Source organism: Saccostrea cucullata, unplaced genomic scaffold (genome assembly GCF_032062105.1).
Source record: "Saccostrea cucullata isolate Sc308-1 unplaced genomic scaffold, CSIRO_AGI_Scuc_v1 ctg869, whole genome shotgun sequence".
In the NCBI taxonomy this organism is placed as follows: domain Eukaryota; kingdom Metazoa; phylum Mollusca; class Bivalvia; order Ostreida; family Ostreidae; genus Saccostrea; species Saccostrea cuccullata.
In genome coordinates, this window is record NW_026928190.1 from 302680 (window position 1) to 322775 (window position 20096).

The following is a 20096-nucleotide window of genomic DNA, read 5'->3' on the forward strand; positions in this document are numbered from 1 at the left end:
GGAGACGGCCTGTTGCTTCAGCCTCTGTTTACGTACTGACATGTTTCTTCAGCTCGTGTGATGGATACTCAAGCCTCAACGGTAAGATCATCGGTCAGTTTCAGTTCTTAGCTTTGTTTGGGGTAGATACCTATATGATTATTTTATTGGTGTTATACTGCAGAAAAATTGGGAAGATAGAGATATTTATAGGTTAACTTTTAGGTGTGTCAAATTAAATTTCTAAATTATAAAGATATTTTCAAATATAGGCTCTAGCAATTTTGTTCAAATATCATAAGAAAAATTCTTCTTGTAATTTATATAATTAAAATAACATTGAGCTAATTCAATCATTACTGTTTGCATTTCTTTATTATACTGGTATAGAATCTTTTGTAAATTACAGGTAATTACTTATGAAAGTCTTTTCAACAATATTGCCTTACATATAAAAGATTAATTCATAATCAAACATTTGTTAATTCTTTTATTTTTACACGTATTTAAAATCTCCTTTGCTTTCTTTGTGCATACATTGATTGTTTGTTTTTAACCTCAGGAAATACATGAACAGAAAAATAAAAGCACTCTTTAGAAATAAAACGTGTTTCATTTTACACTTTTATTAGAAATAATTTCCAATAAAAGAGCTAAATGTAACATTTTCCCCCTAAAAGTGTTCTGGATCATATACTGAAGACTCTCTACTTAGAGGAAGGCTCAATTCTAACCCTATAAATTGAAGCTTAAGTTTTCCACGGAGAAGCTCTGAGCGGCTTACAGAGAGGGGGTATTGTCATAAAAGTCTGCAATCAAACCGCCACAGACAACGTCGCCCTTTTACAGTCAATTCATTATTTACTCATTTGTCCTGAGTATGGGAGACTTATTTACTTTTATCCATTGATTTCTTTTTGTTCACTTTCGACACCAATAAGATCGGAATGGGATGTTGTCTATTAGAGGTCTTATCAATATTGAAGCTTCCTGATCCTAACAGAGCTGAAGGTAAAGGAATCCTAAGCCACGGTATCTAATCGTGTGCGAATTGTTTAATTTGTAGACAGTGTTGTCTTAGAGTTATCACTTCCATGATCTGCCTTTCTTTCACCCTATGATTGATAAGCAATATATCTATTAACAATTCCTATCCTAGATTGCTATTTCAAAGCAATACTTGACGAAATCTTTACTTAAAATACATATTTTATAGACTTCTCTCCAAAACCGGATACCTCAAATTTAGTATAGCTGAGTCTTAAAAAGTCGGCATAGATTGGTCCTTAATACTGATCCCATAGAACTCGATCAGGTGTGGATCAAGGATAAGTTAAGTTAGTGTCAATTGTTATATTAACTAATTTCATATAAATGATTCCATAAAAGCTAACTATGTTTATGAAATTTTATTTTAAAAATATACTCGTATAATATATAAGTAAATAAAAAAATAGTGAAGAACTCATTTTGAACATTTTATTTCACTTTAGCTAGAGCCTCACATGAGGCATAAAAGTACAAACTAGAAATAAATCAACAATGATAAGGTAACAAATGAACAAAGGATTAACATATATAATATTAATTTCATACATACATATGTCAATTAATGATTTATTTTTTACACCGATCCCGATGTATTTTAGAAGCTACATGTTGATTTTGCACACCTGAACCCGAGTTAAGTGTTTATCTTTTGATGAGTATCTAATCGAAGGGATAGACAAACTAGTTCTAAGAAAAAATATTTCTCTAAGATTAAGCGTGGATTCCGTTTCACCCGAACCTCGTTAGCGGGGCAGTATGGTCTGTTTCAGATTCGTGCCGGATATTTGATAACTGGGTTAAGACAACCCCTAAAATAAGTTTGTATCTTTCAGGTCGCATACTCTTCACGTGCGATTTAGGTTTGAAGATACGCAGTTCTCATTTTCACGTACTTTATAGTAATCGTCCGCGGAATGATTTAACTGTACACGAATTCTATGAAACATTAAGTCTGAAATGGCACAGAATCTTGGCATAAACGTCGAAAGATTTGAAAATTTTTATTCATGGCATTTTGTTTCTTCTTTCAAGAGTGACAAAAGTTACTTTCATAGGTTAAACAAAAAAAAAACACAATTATGTGAAAACCTAAGAAGACTTATCTAAAAAGTGCATAAAACTAGACACTATTAATGTGTTACATTAAACAAGATACTAGTATTAACTCTAAATTTAAACATATATCTTCGATTATCTTAGATAAGTTCAAAGGTTTAAGCTTTAGATTTAACATTTGGCATGCTAGCATGTAATCTCTAAACAATACAATACTAAAACGTCATATCAGTCAAGATATCAGCGGGTACAGCAAGTCAAAATCAAATTTTTTCCTATTGGGGCTATTTGGAAGCAGACAGGTCCATTAATACTCAAAAATACTTTTTCAGTTGAACGGTCTTATCCTCGAACGAAAACCTACAATTTATGATTAAACTTACAATAAGATTTAAGTCTGCAATGAGCACGGCAACCTGACTACTTGTTAGGATTAATTTTTTTGTACAAATTGGTCCTTCTCTTTCTCGTATGCAGTGACATGGAAGATGTCGTCCGAGTTAATACTGTATGTTCAAGGACACTTCAATGATGCACCTCAACGAGGAAAAAATAGAAATCCGTCAAAATATTGCTAGATTTTGGCTTATGAAGTCTGTTTCAAGATAAATGCATGTAATTGTAAGATTTTCATGCAGATGGACCAGAAAATCACTTTAATCTTATATAGACACAAAAAATGATAAGCTTATTTCTTTACAGACGGATGACAACAAGATTGTTTGAATATCGAAATCAAGAAATCCGTCAACATTTACTAGTATTATATTGTAAAATTAACATTTGTTGTTCATTCAGGATAAGTTTCTTAGTGAAGACCATTAACATAAATCTATTCTATCAACAAAGTTCTACTTCAAGAATTGTCGAGCTGATTTTCTTTAAGGTTTTGAAATATATGTATATTTTTTTTAAATACGTCCGTGTTAACTTCTTCGTGTAATTTACCCCCATTCTGCGACCAAGGAAGATTTTAATCTAAAACTGGTCAACATTGACCGCCTTACCATAACACCCTCCGAGAAAGAAAATGATGCACCCTATTTAAATTAAAGGACGGACCAAAAAGAGTTACCCTGGGGGGAAATCATTATTTACATTAAATGTTTGCCATTTATTGGTTACAGTGAAGAATTTGATGAACTACGTCATCTATGGAGCGAACATCAACAAAAACTGGACAAGAGACCCTCAAAACTCCTCTGGATACCTGCACACAACTACAGGTATACTATATCATATATTTATGCATTACATGTATCTGTTTTATTTAATCAAATCCTTAAATTTGAATTTATTTTTTTTATAGATTCAAGTTTTTTTTATTTTAAATTATAGTTATCAGTAGAAAAAAAAATGTCCCGATTGACGTACTGTTCTTTTTGGAGAATTCAAAGTAATTATTTTGTTCTGGAGAATTTTACGATTTCTAATTCCCAAAGTCAATAGCTAAGTCAATGTATTTTTCAGACCGGGTATTGAAATGTTCTTTTAATGAGCTGTGTTAACATAATTGAAAATTAGGACGATCACTTTAGGAAATATTTTGTTCCATTATGTGACAGGCGACTTCGGATGTTTAATTTAAGGCTAATGTCCAAATGACTTTCGGAAACATAAAACTAAACCGGAAGTGTTCATTGACGTAAACACCTTCTTGCCTGAACGTTAACATAAAGAAATGTATCCGCTTAAAGTTAATCTTTTTAAAGCAGTGCACATTGCAGTGGTATTATATGCAATTAAGTTTTTTGTACACCCATTATTTCTTAATGATTATGTTTTATTATCGGAATAGGAACACGCTCGAACATAGGAACTAAAACGTTTTCCTAAATGGAACTCAGATGTACCGGAAAAAGGTCTGTAAGAGTGCGCCCATGAACAACAGTTATAACAATGCATTCTCCATCCGTATGGATTAGAAGCAAATCTATTCAATTTTTTTTCCATATTAAAGGTTGTAAAGGTTTCCAATTCGACTATACCAAATCTTTCTTCCCTTTAAGCTCTGTCAAAGCAATATTGTCTTATTCAAGTAATTTATGGGGTTTTCTCATTTAGCTGTAAGAATTTTTATGAAATATATCAGTTAATAAATCTTTTAATTTTACTGCTTAACCTTTTACAAAAAGATGTAGTTGTCCGGCCAATTCAGAATTTAGTTTATATTTTTTCCGACTATCGACCCCTTAATCAGTTACCTCTTGATCATCAAGGCGACTTTTTGAACTAAACCTAATGGGTCATAGGTACAATGCTTTCAGGCAAGTGTAGTCTTCCACATTGTAATTAGTTTTTATATGACATCCTCCGTAAATCGGGCATTAAGTTATTTTCCCAATTAATCATAAATCTGAAATATTTGAGATCTGATACGCCAAGATATCAGTTAATAGCAATCCTGATGACATGGACTTCAGTGTTCTTATACTGCATCTTAAAAGAATGACTTGTAAACAGGTGAAATCTGAAATGTGGAAACAAAACAAGTTCATTGGCTCACTTTTGTTGTTGCTATCACATCATGTGACGTCATATGTTTTTCTTATTACTCCCTTACCTAATGGTCGAGGGACATTTTTGTGACAGGAAAATTATTATAACGTCACATATGACGTCATGCATGTGACTTCTACCTATTGCTAACATCATTTTAAATAAGAATGTTAACACTGGATGACATATTCTCTACACTGTGATATCAGATCTGATGCCAGTTGTGTTCATATTCCAAAAAGCTAAAACGAAAACAATGTTAAATCTTAAATTGCCAATTTTGTTTCAGATCATGAACACTGAAGATCCCACATCTACCTAAATGATGGAATACGAAAATTCCTCGTTACCAAACAGTACTATCGTTGGAAATAAAACAAAAGACACCGAAGGGGAATTTGTGTACGAACCCCTTAAAGTTCCAGGCTATGTCCAGGCCATCATCATCACGGCATATTCCATCACCATTCTTCTCTCAGTGGGCGGTAATGGGACAGTTTGTTACATAGTATTTCGAGCCCGGCGGATGAGGACAGTCATGAACTTCTTCATCGTCAGCCTCGCTCTCAGTGACATTTTAATGGCGGTCTTCTGCATCCCCTTCACCTTTATCGCCAACCTTGTCCTCAATGAATGGCCCTTCGGGGAGACGATGTGTCCCGTCGTAACATTCCTACAATCTGTCACCGTGTTTCTGAGCTCCCTAACACTCGTCGCAATTAGCATCGACCGATACGTCGCCATCATATACCCCTTCCGAGCTAAGATGACCAAAATGCAGGCATTTATTGTGATATCAGTGATTTGGTTGTTTTCTTTTGTGATTAATATGCCGACTGCCTTGACAGCTCGGACGCATACATACCTTAACGTATCAACAGCACCAGAGTTTTGTGAGGAAATTCTCTGGCAAGACCAAACCTTGGAGTACATTTATGGAGTAGCCATATTGTTACTTCAGTATTTCATTCCTCTCATTATCTTTATTTGTGCATATGGTAGAATCATCATCGCAATGTGGGTTAAAAAGACCCCTGGTGAGGCAATGTCGTCACGTGATCAGAGGATGTCGGAATCAAAGAAAAAGGTAAGGAGCAGGGATGTGTAGTTGTCCTAAGACTTTTCAGATCAAACAATTATTGTCTGCAATTCCTAAGTATTTATTACAACTAAGTACATATCAAGATACAAACCCCGCAGACAAAATATATGGAACTAACACGTTTTTGTTTAGAGCTGTGAGAATCGTTACAGAGCAGAAACTTTTATAACATATATATTGATTGATATCTTAATTGCTATAATGAAAAAAGACGATAATAAAAGCAAAGCTTTGGATTAAATCCTTTTTGTCCTGAACGTGAATTAATCAAATTATTATTTTAGGTTCAGTAAAGAACAGAAAGGCCATTTGCAAAATTTATGACCCACTATTAATCAAATGGTCATCCTGTATTACCAGTCCATCAATTTTCCCTTTCACAGTTTTGATCATCGATATTCCCTTGAAGTCTGGGAACAGGGTCAAATATTCACTCTAAAAAAGATGCAATAATCATTGATTAAATTTGATGTGCTGTTTTAATCTGGCCATTGTGACTGCTGCGACAGACTTCGAGACAAGATTTACAAAGAAGAAATTAGTAACTGCTTTATTTGAAACTATTCTTTGAAAAATGCAGCTAATTTTCCGAATCCTGGAAACAGGAATTTTCTGCAGTTGAATTTTTAATACCTATAACAAGTTTAAATGACAGAATACAATTAATAATAATAAAGAGAAACATATGGAGATAACGAACAGTATTCAAGATCAAAAGTCCATAAAACAATACAAAATAGGAGCAGAGCAAACACGGACCTCCGAAACATCAGAGGTGGGATCAGGTGCCATGGAGGAATGAGCATCCCTTGTTGACCGGTCACATCCGCCGTGTGCTCCTCGCCATGATCGGAAAATATAGAGAAAATCTGTTGTCAATTCAATGTATAAATAATGGATTAACAATTAGTATGAAAAACCTCAGTCAGCATCTGAAATTGTATTTGTTCACAAGGTCATTGTATCGACCATAGAACATAATTATATGATTACTTTAAACGATACTGCTGATATTCTTGTTACATCATGATGTTTGTCAATAATTTACCTCGTTTTAGAAATTCTTCATACGTAGAGCATGTTCTTGCGTATCGAATCAACTGAGATACATAAACTCCATATGCAGGTAATGAAGGTACTCGTATATTGCTGCATAAGCGAGGAAAGTTGACGGTTGAAAAGTAAAAGTCATTACATCTACCACAGAGCTTGGTGGTAAGACTGCCATTAACGTCTTTTACAAGTAAAATATCCAAATATGAAACAGATGTGTCAGACTCTGTGATGTCTTTTATCTTATAGCGTATCGACATAAGAATGGAAATTACAATTGTTAATTACAATACGTCGTCGATATATCTAAATGCCGAGTTGAAGGCCATAGCAAGTGTTTTCTTTTCACGCATAGGATTTTGCACAAATTCTGCTTCATATGAATACAAAAAGGTCTGCTAACAACGGGGTGCAATTGATACCCATTGGAATTCTAATAGATTGTTGGAAGACCTGGTCTCCAGTTACAACATAGATATTGTCAATCAGAAAATCAAGCTTCTTTTTGATGTCGACTTCAGAGTACTTGTGTGTACAATCAGAATGTTTTTAATAAAATAATTTTGCAAATGACCAATGACAAGGTAAGTGAATTTAGAAGTTCCATTTTTATTGAAAAAAAGAACAGTTCGTCAATGATATCGAAAAGCCTGGACTTTAATTTGTGACACGACCCGGCAAGTTTTCCTTTGAAGTCAAGCATACTGTAACTGCGATACAGAACACTTTTTGTGGGCGTTTCTTATGCAAATGAGCAGAAACTGTACTGTATCTGCAAAATATCAACGATACAGTACGGTTTATTTTTAGCGATGTCGGAAAGCTGGATCAGTATATAGACACAAGAATCGTTCAATTCCCATGAAAGCACTGTTAGTATTTACTCAAAAGTTGAGGTGAATTAAGAATAAAATTTCACAACGTCAAGTTATTAGTGTCGGATTCAAAAATTTAAAATTTTAGAAAGGAGGGAGTGGGACAGTTCACAAAAGATTACTTTGAACCCCCCCCCCCCGAAAAAAAATAAGTGGAAACTCGTATATATCGGGGGGGTGGGGTAGATTTATAACCAACCAAGACACTATGTGGTGCTATCGTTTCTTGTTGATAAATTACTAGTAAAAAGCGTATGTATACAAGTTTAGCAAAAATCATTTACGAAAGCGAAAAAGAAAAAAACTCACAGGAGGGTTGAGTGGGGGGGCACCAGTGAGTGCTGGGATCCCCTTTGGTTACTCTACATTTTATTAAAAATATGAAGGTAAATTACCCCCCCCCCCCCCCCCCCCCCCCCCGCTTTCATTTCATCTGTTTTTTTCAATTTTTTTTATATTACGAAAGGCGGAGGACATTGTCGGACATTTCTCTCAGTATACCTTTTCTCCGAAGTATTTTTGTTTCAAAAACATTTCCACATGATTCTTATATATTAAAATGTTATGCATTCAATCTAAATTTAACTTAAATTAAAAAAATGTCGGCAACAGCTGAATAGAAAAAATTTAAAAACCTACGCAATCAAATCTAACTTAATTTTTTGGAAAACAAATTATATAATGCATCCCCTAAATAATTATTTTAAAATGATAAATACCTGCACGTCCGCCTCAATCGGCATTTCAGTTGCGAATGCTTAAAATGGGATACTAAATCAACTTTCTGCAAAATCATCTGATTGGTTGAGAGATATGTACCCAAATACGCATGTAAATTAGTGAGGTCATTAGAAGGGTCATGTCACAAGTCATTTAGAACACTCGTTTCCAACTGTATCGGAGATACAGGGCGGGGCCCGGCTCGAGCTATCGCTCTCGCCTCACGCCCCGCCCTGCCAGTAGGAAACTTTAAATAATACTTATCGTGGGGAAAGGTTGTATATAAAGTTGAAAAGTCTTAAGTTTTTAAGCTGTTGATTTAGGTAAAATCTTGTGATTTCAAATTGTCCAAAACTTCCTTGGAATTTTTAATAGTCCACATCTGATTTACACCACTTCTTGAATATATTATTGCACAGTACTCCTGAGGTTTCTCCTTGACTACTGTTAATATCTTGGAGATTAGTAAAGAAAGAGGCTCGGTTGATCATTTACTGGAACCCGCTATGTAACTTTGTTTGTAAGGACTCTTATGAAGTTTCGGAATCCAATATATATGTGGTAGTTCAAAATCAATTTACCGCCAAAACATGGCTGAAAGATTGCCGACTTGGCGTTAAACAATATTTAATCAATTAATCAAAATCAATTTGGGTCTTTTGGGATATTGAAATATCCAAAACTGACATGATTTTGAAGAATTTCGTCCTTAGAAAGAGAGAAAAAAAGATAATGAGACCTGCACAGCATTCTATTTCTCTTAAGTTTACAGTGGATTGTTTCACTAGTATTTTTCTTTGTAGCTAAAAGATTCAAATATACAACACTTACATGTCCTTGTTTCTTTACTTTTAACAATTTAATTCAAAATTCCGGCATATTGTGAATCGATTGAATAGTTCACTAGACCAATACATGTTCAAAGGCTTTAATTAATTTTACAATTCAATACTTTGCCCCCTTTTACACTTGACTGGTAAGCACGCCAGTCATGGGTCCACTTTATTTATTTTGTAATATTTTTGTTTGAGAATGAAATGTTTTGACAGACAATAAGTATTGCTTTGTAGATTATTTTTGCTATCCTTCAGAACCACAGGTCCAAGACATTCATTTGTTGCGTTTTATTTTTTCTTCATACATATGTATTCTGTATCATTGTTTAACGAAACAAATATAACTAGAGTCATTTTTACCTCGACGGGAAAACAATAAATAAGTTTCTGTCAAATATTTCATTTCAAAAGCTTCATTATCAGAAAATCGCGCAATAAATATAGTGTTTATTACAAAAGGCTCGTAAAACTGCCAATTTCTGGCACAAAATCAACCAAGTTCCTCTTACCAAGAAAAAATGAGAATGTTTTCTAATAAAGGCGAGAGAGAGAGAGAGACAGTTTTGGGTTGACTTAATTATGCTACATCGTAAGATTATCGATACAGGTTAAACGATTTTTGGACGGAAAATATATTGATATCGAACTGCGGAAAAAAAAACCTGCCTTGTATTCAGCGCACTTTACACACTGCATTATAGACAATGTTCAATTGATTTTTTTTAATTATGTGATACTCACCTTTGAGAGTAATGATGTACAATTACGAACAAAGTAAATTTGATTTCTTTTTTAATTATAGGATACCTGATGTAATAAATGAATTATTGTCGTGTCGGGAGATATTACGATGCAAAAACATAAGCGTCGATGACGGACCAATCACATTTTGCTCTCTTGAAGGATGCTTATATTATAAACATTGGGGATGAATTAAAGAAATATTTGTGAAATATTTATGATATAGTTTACCTCTTGGCGAAAAAATTGTCTACAAAATCTTTTAGATATGGAAATGATTTAAAAGTGAAATACAGATCTATGAATGATGTGTATCCTTGAATGCATTAAACGCGAAGGGTCTTGACGTGTTTGGAAAACTGTTTTGGTACAAATTGTACAAACCTACAAGAAAACACATAAAATGCACACGTTTTTCACATGATCACATGAAATTAATTTATGATGTAACAGATACACACTCTTTTTCTTATTTTTTTTTTTACTGAATGCTGATTTATGAAATTTTGAGTGTGAGATTCATACTAAATTTAATGCGGTATTTTTTTTTCTTCATACACTTCTCTCCAAAATATTCAAAAAATGTATTTCTTTGAAAGCATACAAGGATTTCGCAAAAACTGGAACGTGCTATCACAATTCAGCGAGAAAGTGAAATAATATTCTTTTTACGTATAGTCGTAAACTTGCATCGTAAAACTTAATGTCCATCTTAAAAAATACAAATTAAATTGATTGGAAAATGATTTATTATAAATTAAACATTCATTAAGAAAAATAAAACAATTTTCAGTCTATTTTATTTTATGTATAATTCTGACTTTCTTCGTAAAAAACGGGAACTAATAATAACGATATTTTTCTTCAAACTTTGGATTAGTCATAAGGTTGCGTATTAAATTTTTCTTGTACGTTTCAAGTTCGACCGTCTTATTCAGATGCATAAAAATGCCTCATCACAGAACATTAATTTAACAACTTTGACTTTTCCCCACAATAAGGAATGATAATAAGAGAGCAAAATGCATGTGAAAGTTTTTTTTTAGGCTAAGTGACGTAGAAACTCAAGATTTAAGAAAATTATCATACCCACCAACTCCAACTCCAAAAAACAAAAAAACAAAAACAAAATGAAACCGTAAATTTCACTATGTTCTGTCATCGTTAAATTGGTAACTAAGCTACTTTCACTTTAAACTATCAGGATGAAGTAATATATAGGAGAACTAGCGAACACTTTTTATGCCCCCAAAATCGTAGATTCAAGGGTATATAGTTTTTGCCCTGTCTTTCTGTCTCTTTGTCCGCAAAAAACTTTAACCTTAACCAATTTTTTTTTATTTGTTGCAGCTTTGGCTTTCATATTTATATTCCTTGTGGCAAGACCTTTTTGGGGATATCACCAAATTTGACGTCTTTACCTTGATCTAGGAGTTTGACCCGATTTTGCTAAAAGATATCAAACTTTAACCTTTTACCCGGCCTTTTGTTAAAAAAAAAAGAACTTCGCTGTACACAAGTATTAAATTACTATTTTGAATATGCTTTAGTTGAATACTGTGATGTAACGTAGATGCCAATGCGCAAAAGACTTCATAAAGACTTTGTAACCTTTATGCTTACTTCAATCATATGATAAAACGAACTGTCAAAATATGTCAATCCTTTAACAGTTATTGCCGGCAGAGGAATTTCATTGAAATATATGTGGTCTTTTCCACCTTCCCCGACCATAAAACAACACTAAAATTCGTGTATCTATTGGCAATATAGTCTTTACATTCACTTACTCATTAGTTATCCATAGAAAATGATGGCTAAATGATTTTCTTTTAAGACATGCAACTTACGGACATTCATTATGATAACATAAAAATCCGTAATCTAGTCCGCCCTTGAGCGGGAGGGTAGATGTAACATGATGATAAAACGGTTAGGAGACGCTACAGATGGTTATAACAACGACAACGGCAGACCAATAATGATGCCATAGATTAAAGGGATAGCAATAAAATATGATTAAGTTTGTCGTATGACATTTTTGTGGTATAACTGATAAAAAGTAAGAAAGTTTACCGATGAACGATTTTCATGTTTATCCGTTCGTGTCTTCTAGTGCTCAAGAAAAAACACGGACAGATTTTGATCTGCTTTTTCTTTCGTCAATTTCTTGCAGCGATAGGGAAATATTACTCTAAGTTATGGTATAAAAGCCTAACACAGTGCATTATAATTAGGTTTTGAATATGTTCGATGTATTTTCAGATAATCCGGATGATGATAGTTGTTGTGGCAATCTATGCTACTTGCTGGCTTCCATTAAACGTCATCAACATCGCTGGCGACGTCAACCCCAGCATCTACGACACGAAGGGTATGAACTATATTTGGATGGCATGCCATTGGCTCGCGATGAGTAACTGCATGTACAATCCCTTTATCTACTGCTGGATGAATGCAAAGTTCAGGAATGGATTCCGAAGAGTACTTAGTCATTTGACTTGTGGTTACGTCAGAGTGGCGGACGAAGTTGAAATGTCTATTTTCCGCCGCCATGACACTGTAAATACGTCGGTAGGGGGCAGCATACAGAGATATTATAAACAAACTTCCGTTACTTCCTCAAACGAATGTTCCTCTCCTCGAGAAAAAATCAAGAGCAACGGACATGTTTACAACCCGGTGCCATCTAGTATTTAGTTAACAAATATCCGCATTGTTGAATAAACTATATCGTATATCGTATTTGTCATAATAAATGTATGTTTTTCTTGTTCACTTTCAGTACTAAGTTAAAAAGTAAAATGTTGCCTTTTGCACAAAGCCTAAATGGGTTAAAATGGAAGAGGCAAAATATAAAGATATATAAATGTTAAGAGAGTTCAGGAGACAAAGTTACACAGGTTAACGTTGTGGTCCATGGGCAACCTTTTTTTGTAAAAGGCAATAAAACTGCATGGAAGGTATACAAAAGCAAATCTTTAATTATTATGATTATGACTTAACAGAAGGATGCGTCTAATTGTTTGTACGGGACTGTGTGTCTCCTATTCCAAAATTCTTTTAAGAACAGCTTTGGGTTTTTAAACAACTACTTTTAATCTACTCTTAATTCCTCCGAGATCGGTTGTTTGAATGAATAAGATTTTAAGATGTCAACAATGAAAAAAATCTTAAAGTCAAATCGATGTTCAGTCCCAAAGATTAAGTATTTACAGTTAAATGAACAGAAAATAATTAACTTCTCCATAAAATATACAAAGATAACGAACAGCATTCAAGCTCAAAAGTCCATCAAACACCACAAACCAGGAGCAGAGCTAACATGGACCCCTAAAATAACTGAGATGTGATCAGGTGCCATGGAGGAGTGAACATCCCCTTTCGACCGGTCACATCCGCCGTGTGAAAAACCGGGAAAATCTGTCGACAAATCAGTGTGTAAATATTGGTCTAAAAATAAGCATGAAAAACGTCAGATAGCATTTGACTTAAGATAGTTTGTGTTTGTTGATAAGGCCATTGTATCGACCGTAGAACGTACGAAATTGTGACTTTGAACAAAACTGCTGATATTATTTTGTCTTCCAGCTTGTTTTTCAATAACTTACTTCGTTGTAGAAATTGTTCATATGTAGAGCATGCAATCGCCTATCGAATCAAATTAGAGATGTTAACATCGAATGCGGGTGATAAAGGTATATTTAAGAAAGCCTTAGGGGAGTTGACGATTATGAAAAGTTAAAGTCATCACGTTTATCATAAAGATTACCATTAACATCTTCCAAAAATGAAACAGATATTTGTTATTCAGTGGTTTCTTTAATTTCAAGCTCAACGGGATATATCGTTTCGACATCATCGATTTCTCCAGTTGCCGTCATTTTATAAAGTAAAAAGAAAAGTTCCAAATAAGATCTGAAATCACCCACTTTTTTTATTTCCTTAGATGAACGTTTTATGGTTGTTTAAGAATCCAATTTGATTTATTATGGCCATTTCCTTTAGTTAGGCTTTAATCAATAATGAAGTGTATAAAATTAGTAATGTTTTGTATAAGTAGTTCGACTTAAATATTTAAAACTGTTTTGAAGACACCTAACCCAATTTAAGAAGTCTTGATACCACTATGGTTCCACTGAGTTTTACTTTAAATGGTATTTGTGACAATTCTGTTTGCATTTGTAACATTTTTTGGTAATTTTTTTTTAAACACATTTATTGAAAAGTTTTAAGTTTTCAATCACACCCATGTCATGTTTTGAACATATTTTTTTAAGTAAATCAAAAGGGTCGGAAACAAGTTCTGTACAACAAACTACATGTATGTTCATCACCTTATATATACCGGTATTACAATATGTCATGCATGCAAATAAAAGAAGAAAAAAATACAATTGATACAAACAAAAAAAAACCAAGTACATAACATATTAAAAAAGAATATCTATATGTTTCGTCAAAAAATTTATTAACAGCAGCAAACAGAGGCAAATCAATATCACCACATAATAATAGATAATAACCAAATCAACCATGAACCATCTTCGCTAGCGAAGATGCCATGAACAAGCGATAAAAATACTTCTTGCATAAGAACAAATTTTGCAAGCAAAAAAGAAATGATATACATGTACATCTTCATTTTCTTCACATAACATAGGGGCCTATTTATAATGTTTCCTTTATATAGATCATGGTTTAGTTTACAATAAGGTCTTTAAGGTCAGACGATACCTTCCTCAAATTTCTATTTTGTAAATCTTCATAATTTATGAAAAATAATACTTTAAAATTTTGATTACCTCTTTATTTCTTAACAGGTTTCTAATTTTCTTAAAAAATCAAAACATAAAAGGTCATATTAGCAAATTAAATATTTTGTTAAAAAAGGTTATATAGGAAACACCATCCTCTGCTAACTTGCACAAGTGCCTGGTAAGGTACCTCAATTTTTGTGAGGAAACATGTTAAAGTAGCAATTATTCAATGAAAAAATCTTGAGAAAAATTATATATTAATTTATTGAGAAACGCATCGTCTGTCCTTAAGTTGATTTGGTATGAATGATATTGATATTGGTGAATCACTTATCAAAAGAAAAGTATGATGGTGGATTTTTAATATTTGTTATCATGTTCTTTTCAAACGTACCTAAGTGCAATAGAAGTACCATATTTTAAGAATTTTATAAAAGATGAAATGAAATTCAAAACAGGGAACAAATAATGGAACCTTGATATGACACTGGTATGTCTATCCCTCAAGTGAAATTAGACCAATATTGTGCACTATTGTAATAAGAACAATATCTAATTTTCGAAAGCATGTCAACAACATAAAAAAAATTATTAAAAAGTAAAGAAACGCTAAAATATGTATCCCGATTCATTTGACTTGTATAATTTTTAAATTTAGACCGATATTGAACTTTTTTTTAAATTTTGTATGTCGATCAAATAATGTACACACCATGTAAGGAAAAAAAATTCACACCAGTTTGTCTTTCCTTGGTTATTGGTTAACCGTTGGTTATAAGGAGAAAATTCTCATGTAATCCAACCGTACTTTAGAACATCGAAGCAAAACTGTATGTGAATCACTTTTTAAAAAATATCAACAAATGGACATAGCAAAGAAGGATGATATACTCTCTCAACAAATACAGAGATCTGACTATTTTAGTCGAATAAAACTGACGAAGAAAAATAAAGCAAAAAGGATAACAGGCCCGAAAAGCAGAGATGTTTAAAATGAAACAGTTGATATGAGCTACTCAGTCATTACATAATGCTACAATCACCACTTCGCAATTAAAACACTTCAGAAGAAAGATTCGAAATAAAATATAAAACAAATAACAAAAAAAATTTTATAAAATATATGAAAGAATTTTTTTTATCTCACATGAGTATGATTTGAAAGAAAAAAATCTTTTCTATCGGATTTTTCATTTGGAAGGTGTTTGTTTCTTCAGGAGAGATGGGACATCACGGTCTTCTAACGATCGATTACAACCTTAAGTAACCCTGACATTTTATTTAATGCAAGTAACAGCCTCAGAATGTCGAAAAGCTCTCCTGTTTATCAGACCACGAATGACGTGAATTCTCTATACTTTAAGAGGACAAAAAGGTGACTGCTTTAGATCAATCATGAGGTGGGAGTGGAGGGATGTGGTGGAACTGGTAAGTGGCCAGGGACGACCAATACCTTATACAAATTTAAAGAAATTGTGAGAATTCATTTTTTTTTCTAAGTTGAGCAATACAAAGACAGTTGTAAAAGAGCCAAAGATAAAAGAGCATTTTGTACAATGAGTACCCGTTATTCAAAGACATATTTTTGTATTCAGATGAAGCAGAATTTATTCAAAATCTTATACATGAGAAGAAGAAAACAGTTGATATATCCAAGTGTGTTTGAAATAAAGATGCCACAGATCCTCATCTATATTTTCAAATTTTGATATTTTGCCAGAAAAAGATGTTGATGGTAACCTAACAACAAACCTAATGATAAACGCGATGACTTCAACTTTTTTTTATCACTCGCTTCCTTTACTTACGTAGCAATATACTCTTATCAACTGCATATGGAGTTTATGTCTCTCAACTGTTGATTGGATATACTAGAGCATGCCCTACGTACGAAGATTATCTAAAACAAGGCAAGATATTGCCAAACAAGATAATGAACCAAGAAGGTCAACAATCTCGTTTAATGTCATCATTTCACAGTTCTTTGGTTGATACAATGACCTTGTCAGCAAATGTTTTTCATACTAATTGTTTGGCTATAAGTTGCACATTGAATTGTGTACAGATTTTTCCTTTTTCATCAATCGTGTTCAAGAGCTGGCACACGACTGGGTGACTCGTTGGCAGAGGATGTTCACTCCTCCATTGCACCTGTTTCCATCTCTTATAATTCAGAGGTCATCGTTTGCTCTGCTCCTGACTTGTACTGCTTGAATTGACTTATCAGCCAGAATATGTGCATTATCTCCATATTTCATACAAAACGTATGCAGTTGACACTTGCAGAAGTGCGCAATCATTCACTTTTATTGGTGTACAGCCATAAGTGAATACCGGTATTTATAAGATAAACAATTGATAAAGCATAAAAAGGCTGGGATTTGTACCACAGACACATACACAATTCTTTAAATATATGTTATAATTTTACACAACAGACAACAGAAGATGTGAACAATTGTATACATGTAATTGAGTATTAAAAGATACTCAAAAACAAAACTATACACAGGGTGTTTCATAATATATGTTACATTTTGAATCTAAAATTTGCAAACACAAAAAACAAGACACACACAAATGTTTTCATTAGTCTGATTATAATGGAAGTCCCCTATTTTACTAGCCTTTTCGCTAACATCAAAGAAAGTTACCATCCTTTTGGAATATTATCCTTTATTAACTTCTATATTTAAAAAAAATAACTGTACACACGAAACAATTAAGCAAAATGTTGATTGTTATGTCAATTTCAGAGATATTTATGACATTATAACATTCCAATGATACGTTAGTAAAATATTTTGATTTAAAAATGTAACATACATGTAATTTGAAAAACCCTGTGCAATAGACACTTAGAGAGGAAACAGAACGCATTATACTTAAACAAGGTATGCAAATAAAATGACATTTTGGCTTTTTAAAGAATGCTTTAATTGATTACGAACTTAGTAATACAATATAGATTTCAATTTTTAAAATCTTGAAATCCAAGACCTGACCACTCTAAGTGCATAAAAATACTACAGAATTGCAACGCTTTAGTGTGTAATATAAAGATTGGACCTTATGTCATTTTGTATTTATAAAACAACTTGGATCAATTTTCATTCTATGAAAACACTTTTATGTAAGACCAACGCGTCTCCATTTCTTAACATTAGACTTAAGAGTTTATTAAATAAATATACCTTTTTAAGCAAAATTACGATACACATGCAAGAGGTGGGTGATTTATGCAAACATTAAAGCAAGAAAACAGTTTGCTCTTATATAAAAGGGACTTCTTGTTGATTGAACATTATTGATGAAGCCTGGGAAGCTAGAACAGATTGTGTAGCGCTTTATCCCACTTAATGCCTGGTAAAGCGCAATTAGAAAAATATGTTCTATACTGTAGAGGAAATTGTTTTCTACACGGAATCAACATTAAATATTTCATAATTAAGAGAAGTATTTTCCGTATTAATGAAATGTGTGATATTGACATCATTTCAATAATTTGAGCGAAGTAAATCACGTTTGACAGTTTTTTGGGGTGTAATAAATTAGATGTTTTCATGACCACTGTCATATTAGTTTGCATTGTGCTCGCAATCAAGATCTATAAATTAAAATTATAAATTAAGATAAACATCTGCCTTAATGAAATTTTGTATATTATCTAAGGCACGAACATCAAATTTAAGTTCTACAATTAGAAGAAAAAAAGGAGTGCAAATTTATCGTATTTAGTTATATTCCCTTTATAAAAAAAAACTTGTAAGATCATGTCGGGTACATATACGTGTAAAACCACAAAAGAAAAAATGTTCAGAAACTAAATAAATAATGGCCTTCACAAAAAGAGAGAGAGAGAGAGAAAAAAGAAAACCATTGAACATGATTCTCCTGTAATGCAACAGATAATTTTGGATAAATCAAAAGTAGTTATGAAATAAAAAAAAAAAAGTTTACAACATAAGAATACTTGAGTGTCATTGACCTTCTTACATCAGTATTTTAACAAATTGCTATTCCATTGCAAAATACAAGGCAACCGTGTATAATACGTATGTCATTAGATAATCTAGCTGTTCATTCACATTACCAACAAGAAACCGGTGTTGTGAAAATATTGAGGATTTAATATTACTTTTGTCTATTTTATGACCAAAATGCATTTGTTTATACTACTACCTAGTATGTATTCATTTGAAAAATGAGTTCTATTTAAAATATCACTAAAACGCTCAGTTTTAAAATTTATTCAGGTAAATGGTGCAGAATTTTCACAATTTAAGTTATATTATGGCCTTTAATATCCTTTGGGGCGTTGATATGAAACATATGGAGATAACGAACAGCATTCAAGCTCAAAAGTCCATAACACAATACAAAGTAGGAGCGGAGCAAACACGGACCCCCAAAACATCAGAGGTGGAATCAGGTGCCAGAAGTAGTGCGCATCCCCTGTCGACCGGTCACACCCGCCGTGTGTTCCTTATCATGATCGGGAAATATCGGAAAATCTGTCGTCAGTTCAGTGTATAAATAATGGCCTAACAATTTTAAAATAAGACCAGAAGTCTCTGTCGAGACTGAAGCTCTACTGGTTTGTACTTATAGCAAAGGAAGAGAAAAGTACTTAAGCAGTTGGGAATTGAAACTTTTCAACAGTAATAAATAGAATAATGATCCTTGATTAAGTCTCTTTATGTTCTTAGTGTAGTCTACTTGCATGCCACATTATATTATAATCAGACTAAAACTGTATTTGGAGTAGCATTTTGAGAGTATTTAACAGAAATTTCTATTTTAAGTAACCGTGGCAACACTGTTCATTGAAGTGAAAAACTGATACACAGAATTATGAATTATGTAGTCTACTTGTGTGCCAAATTTTATTGAAATAAGACCAAAACTGTAGGAGGTGTAGCATTTTGAAAGAATTTCACAGAAATTTCTATTTTTAGTAACCACAGCAACACCGTTCATCAAAATCAAAAACCAATATACAGAATTATGAATCTTAGTGTAGTCTACTTGTGTGCCAAGTTATATTGAAATCAGATCAAAACTGTAGGAGGAGTAGCATTTTGAAAGAATTTCACAGAAATTTCTATTTTTAGTAACCACGGCAACACCTTTCATCAAAATCAAAAACCGATACACAGAATTATGTATCTTGGTGTAATCTACTTGTGCGCCATGTTATATTGAAATCAGACCAAAACTGTAGGAGGAGTAGCATTTTGAAAACTTGTTTACAGACAGACGGACGGACGACGGACGCATTACTATCGCATAAGCTCTTCTGGTCTCTGACCAGTAGAGCTAAAAAACAATTAACGTCATTCATCGTTTGACTCAATGGTAAATTGCTGACAAGATCATTGTATCGACCATAAAAATTACGAAATGTTGATTTTAAACTAGACTG

At 33.0% G+C, this 20096-nt stretch overlaps 1 protein-coding gene across 1 annotated transcript; it reads left to right on the forward strand.

Moving 5' to 3' along the window:
* The first annotated feature begins 1474 nt into the window (after positions 1-1474).
* LOC134276707 (RYamide receptor-like) lies at positions 1475-12683 on the forward strand. Its single transcript, XM_062758967.1, has 4 exons — positions 1475-1529; positions 3213-3311; positions 4874-5671; positions 12177-12683. The coding sequence occupies exons 3-4, from the start codon at positions 4907-4909 to the stop codon at positions 12609-12611; spliced, it is 1200 nt and encodes a 399-aa protein (XP_062614951.1). The 5' UTR covers positions 1475-1529; positions 3213-3311; positions 4874-4906; the 3' UTR covers positions 12612-12683.
* Positions 12684-20096: the final 7413 nt, after the last annotated feature.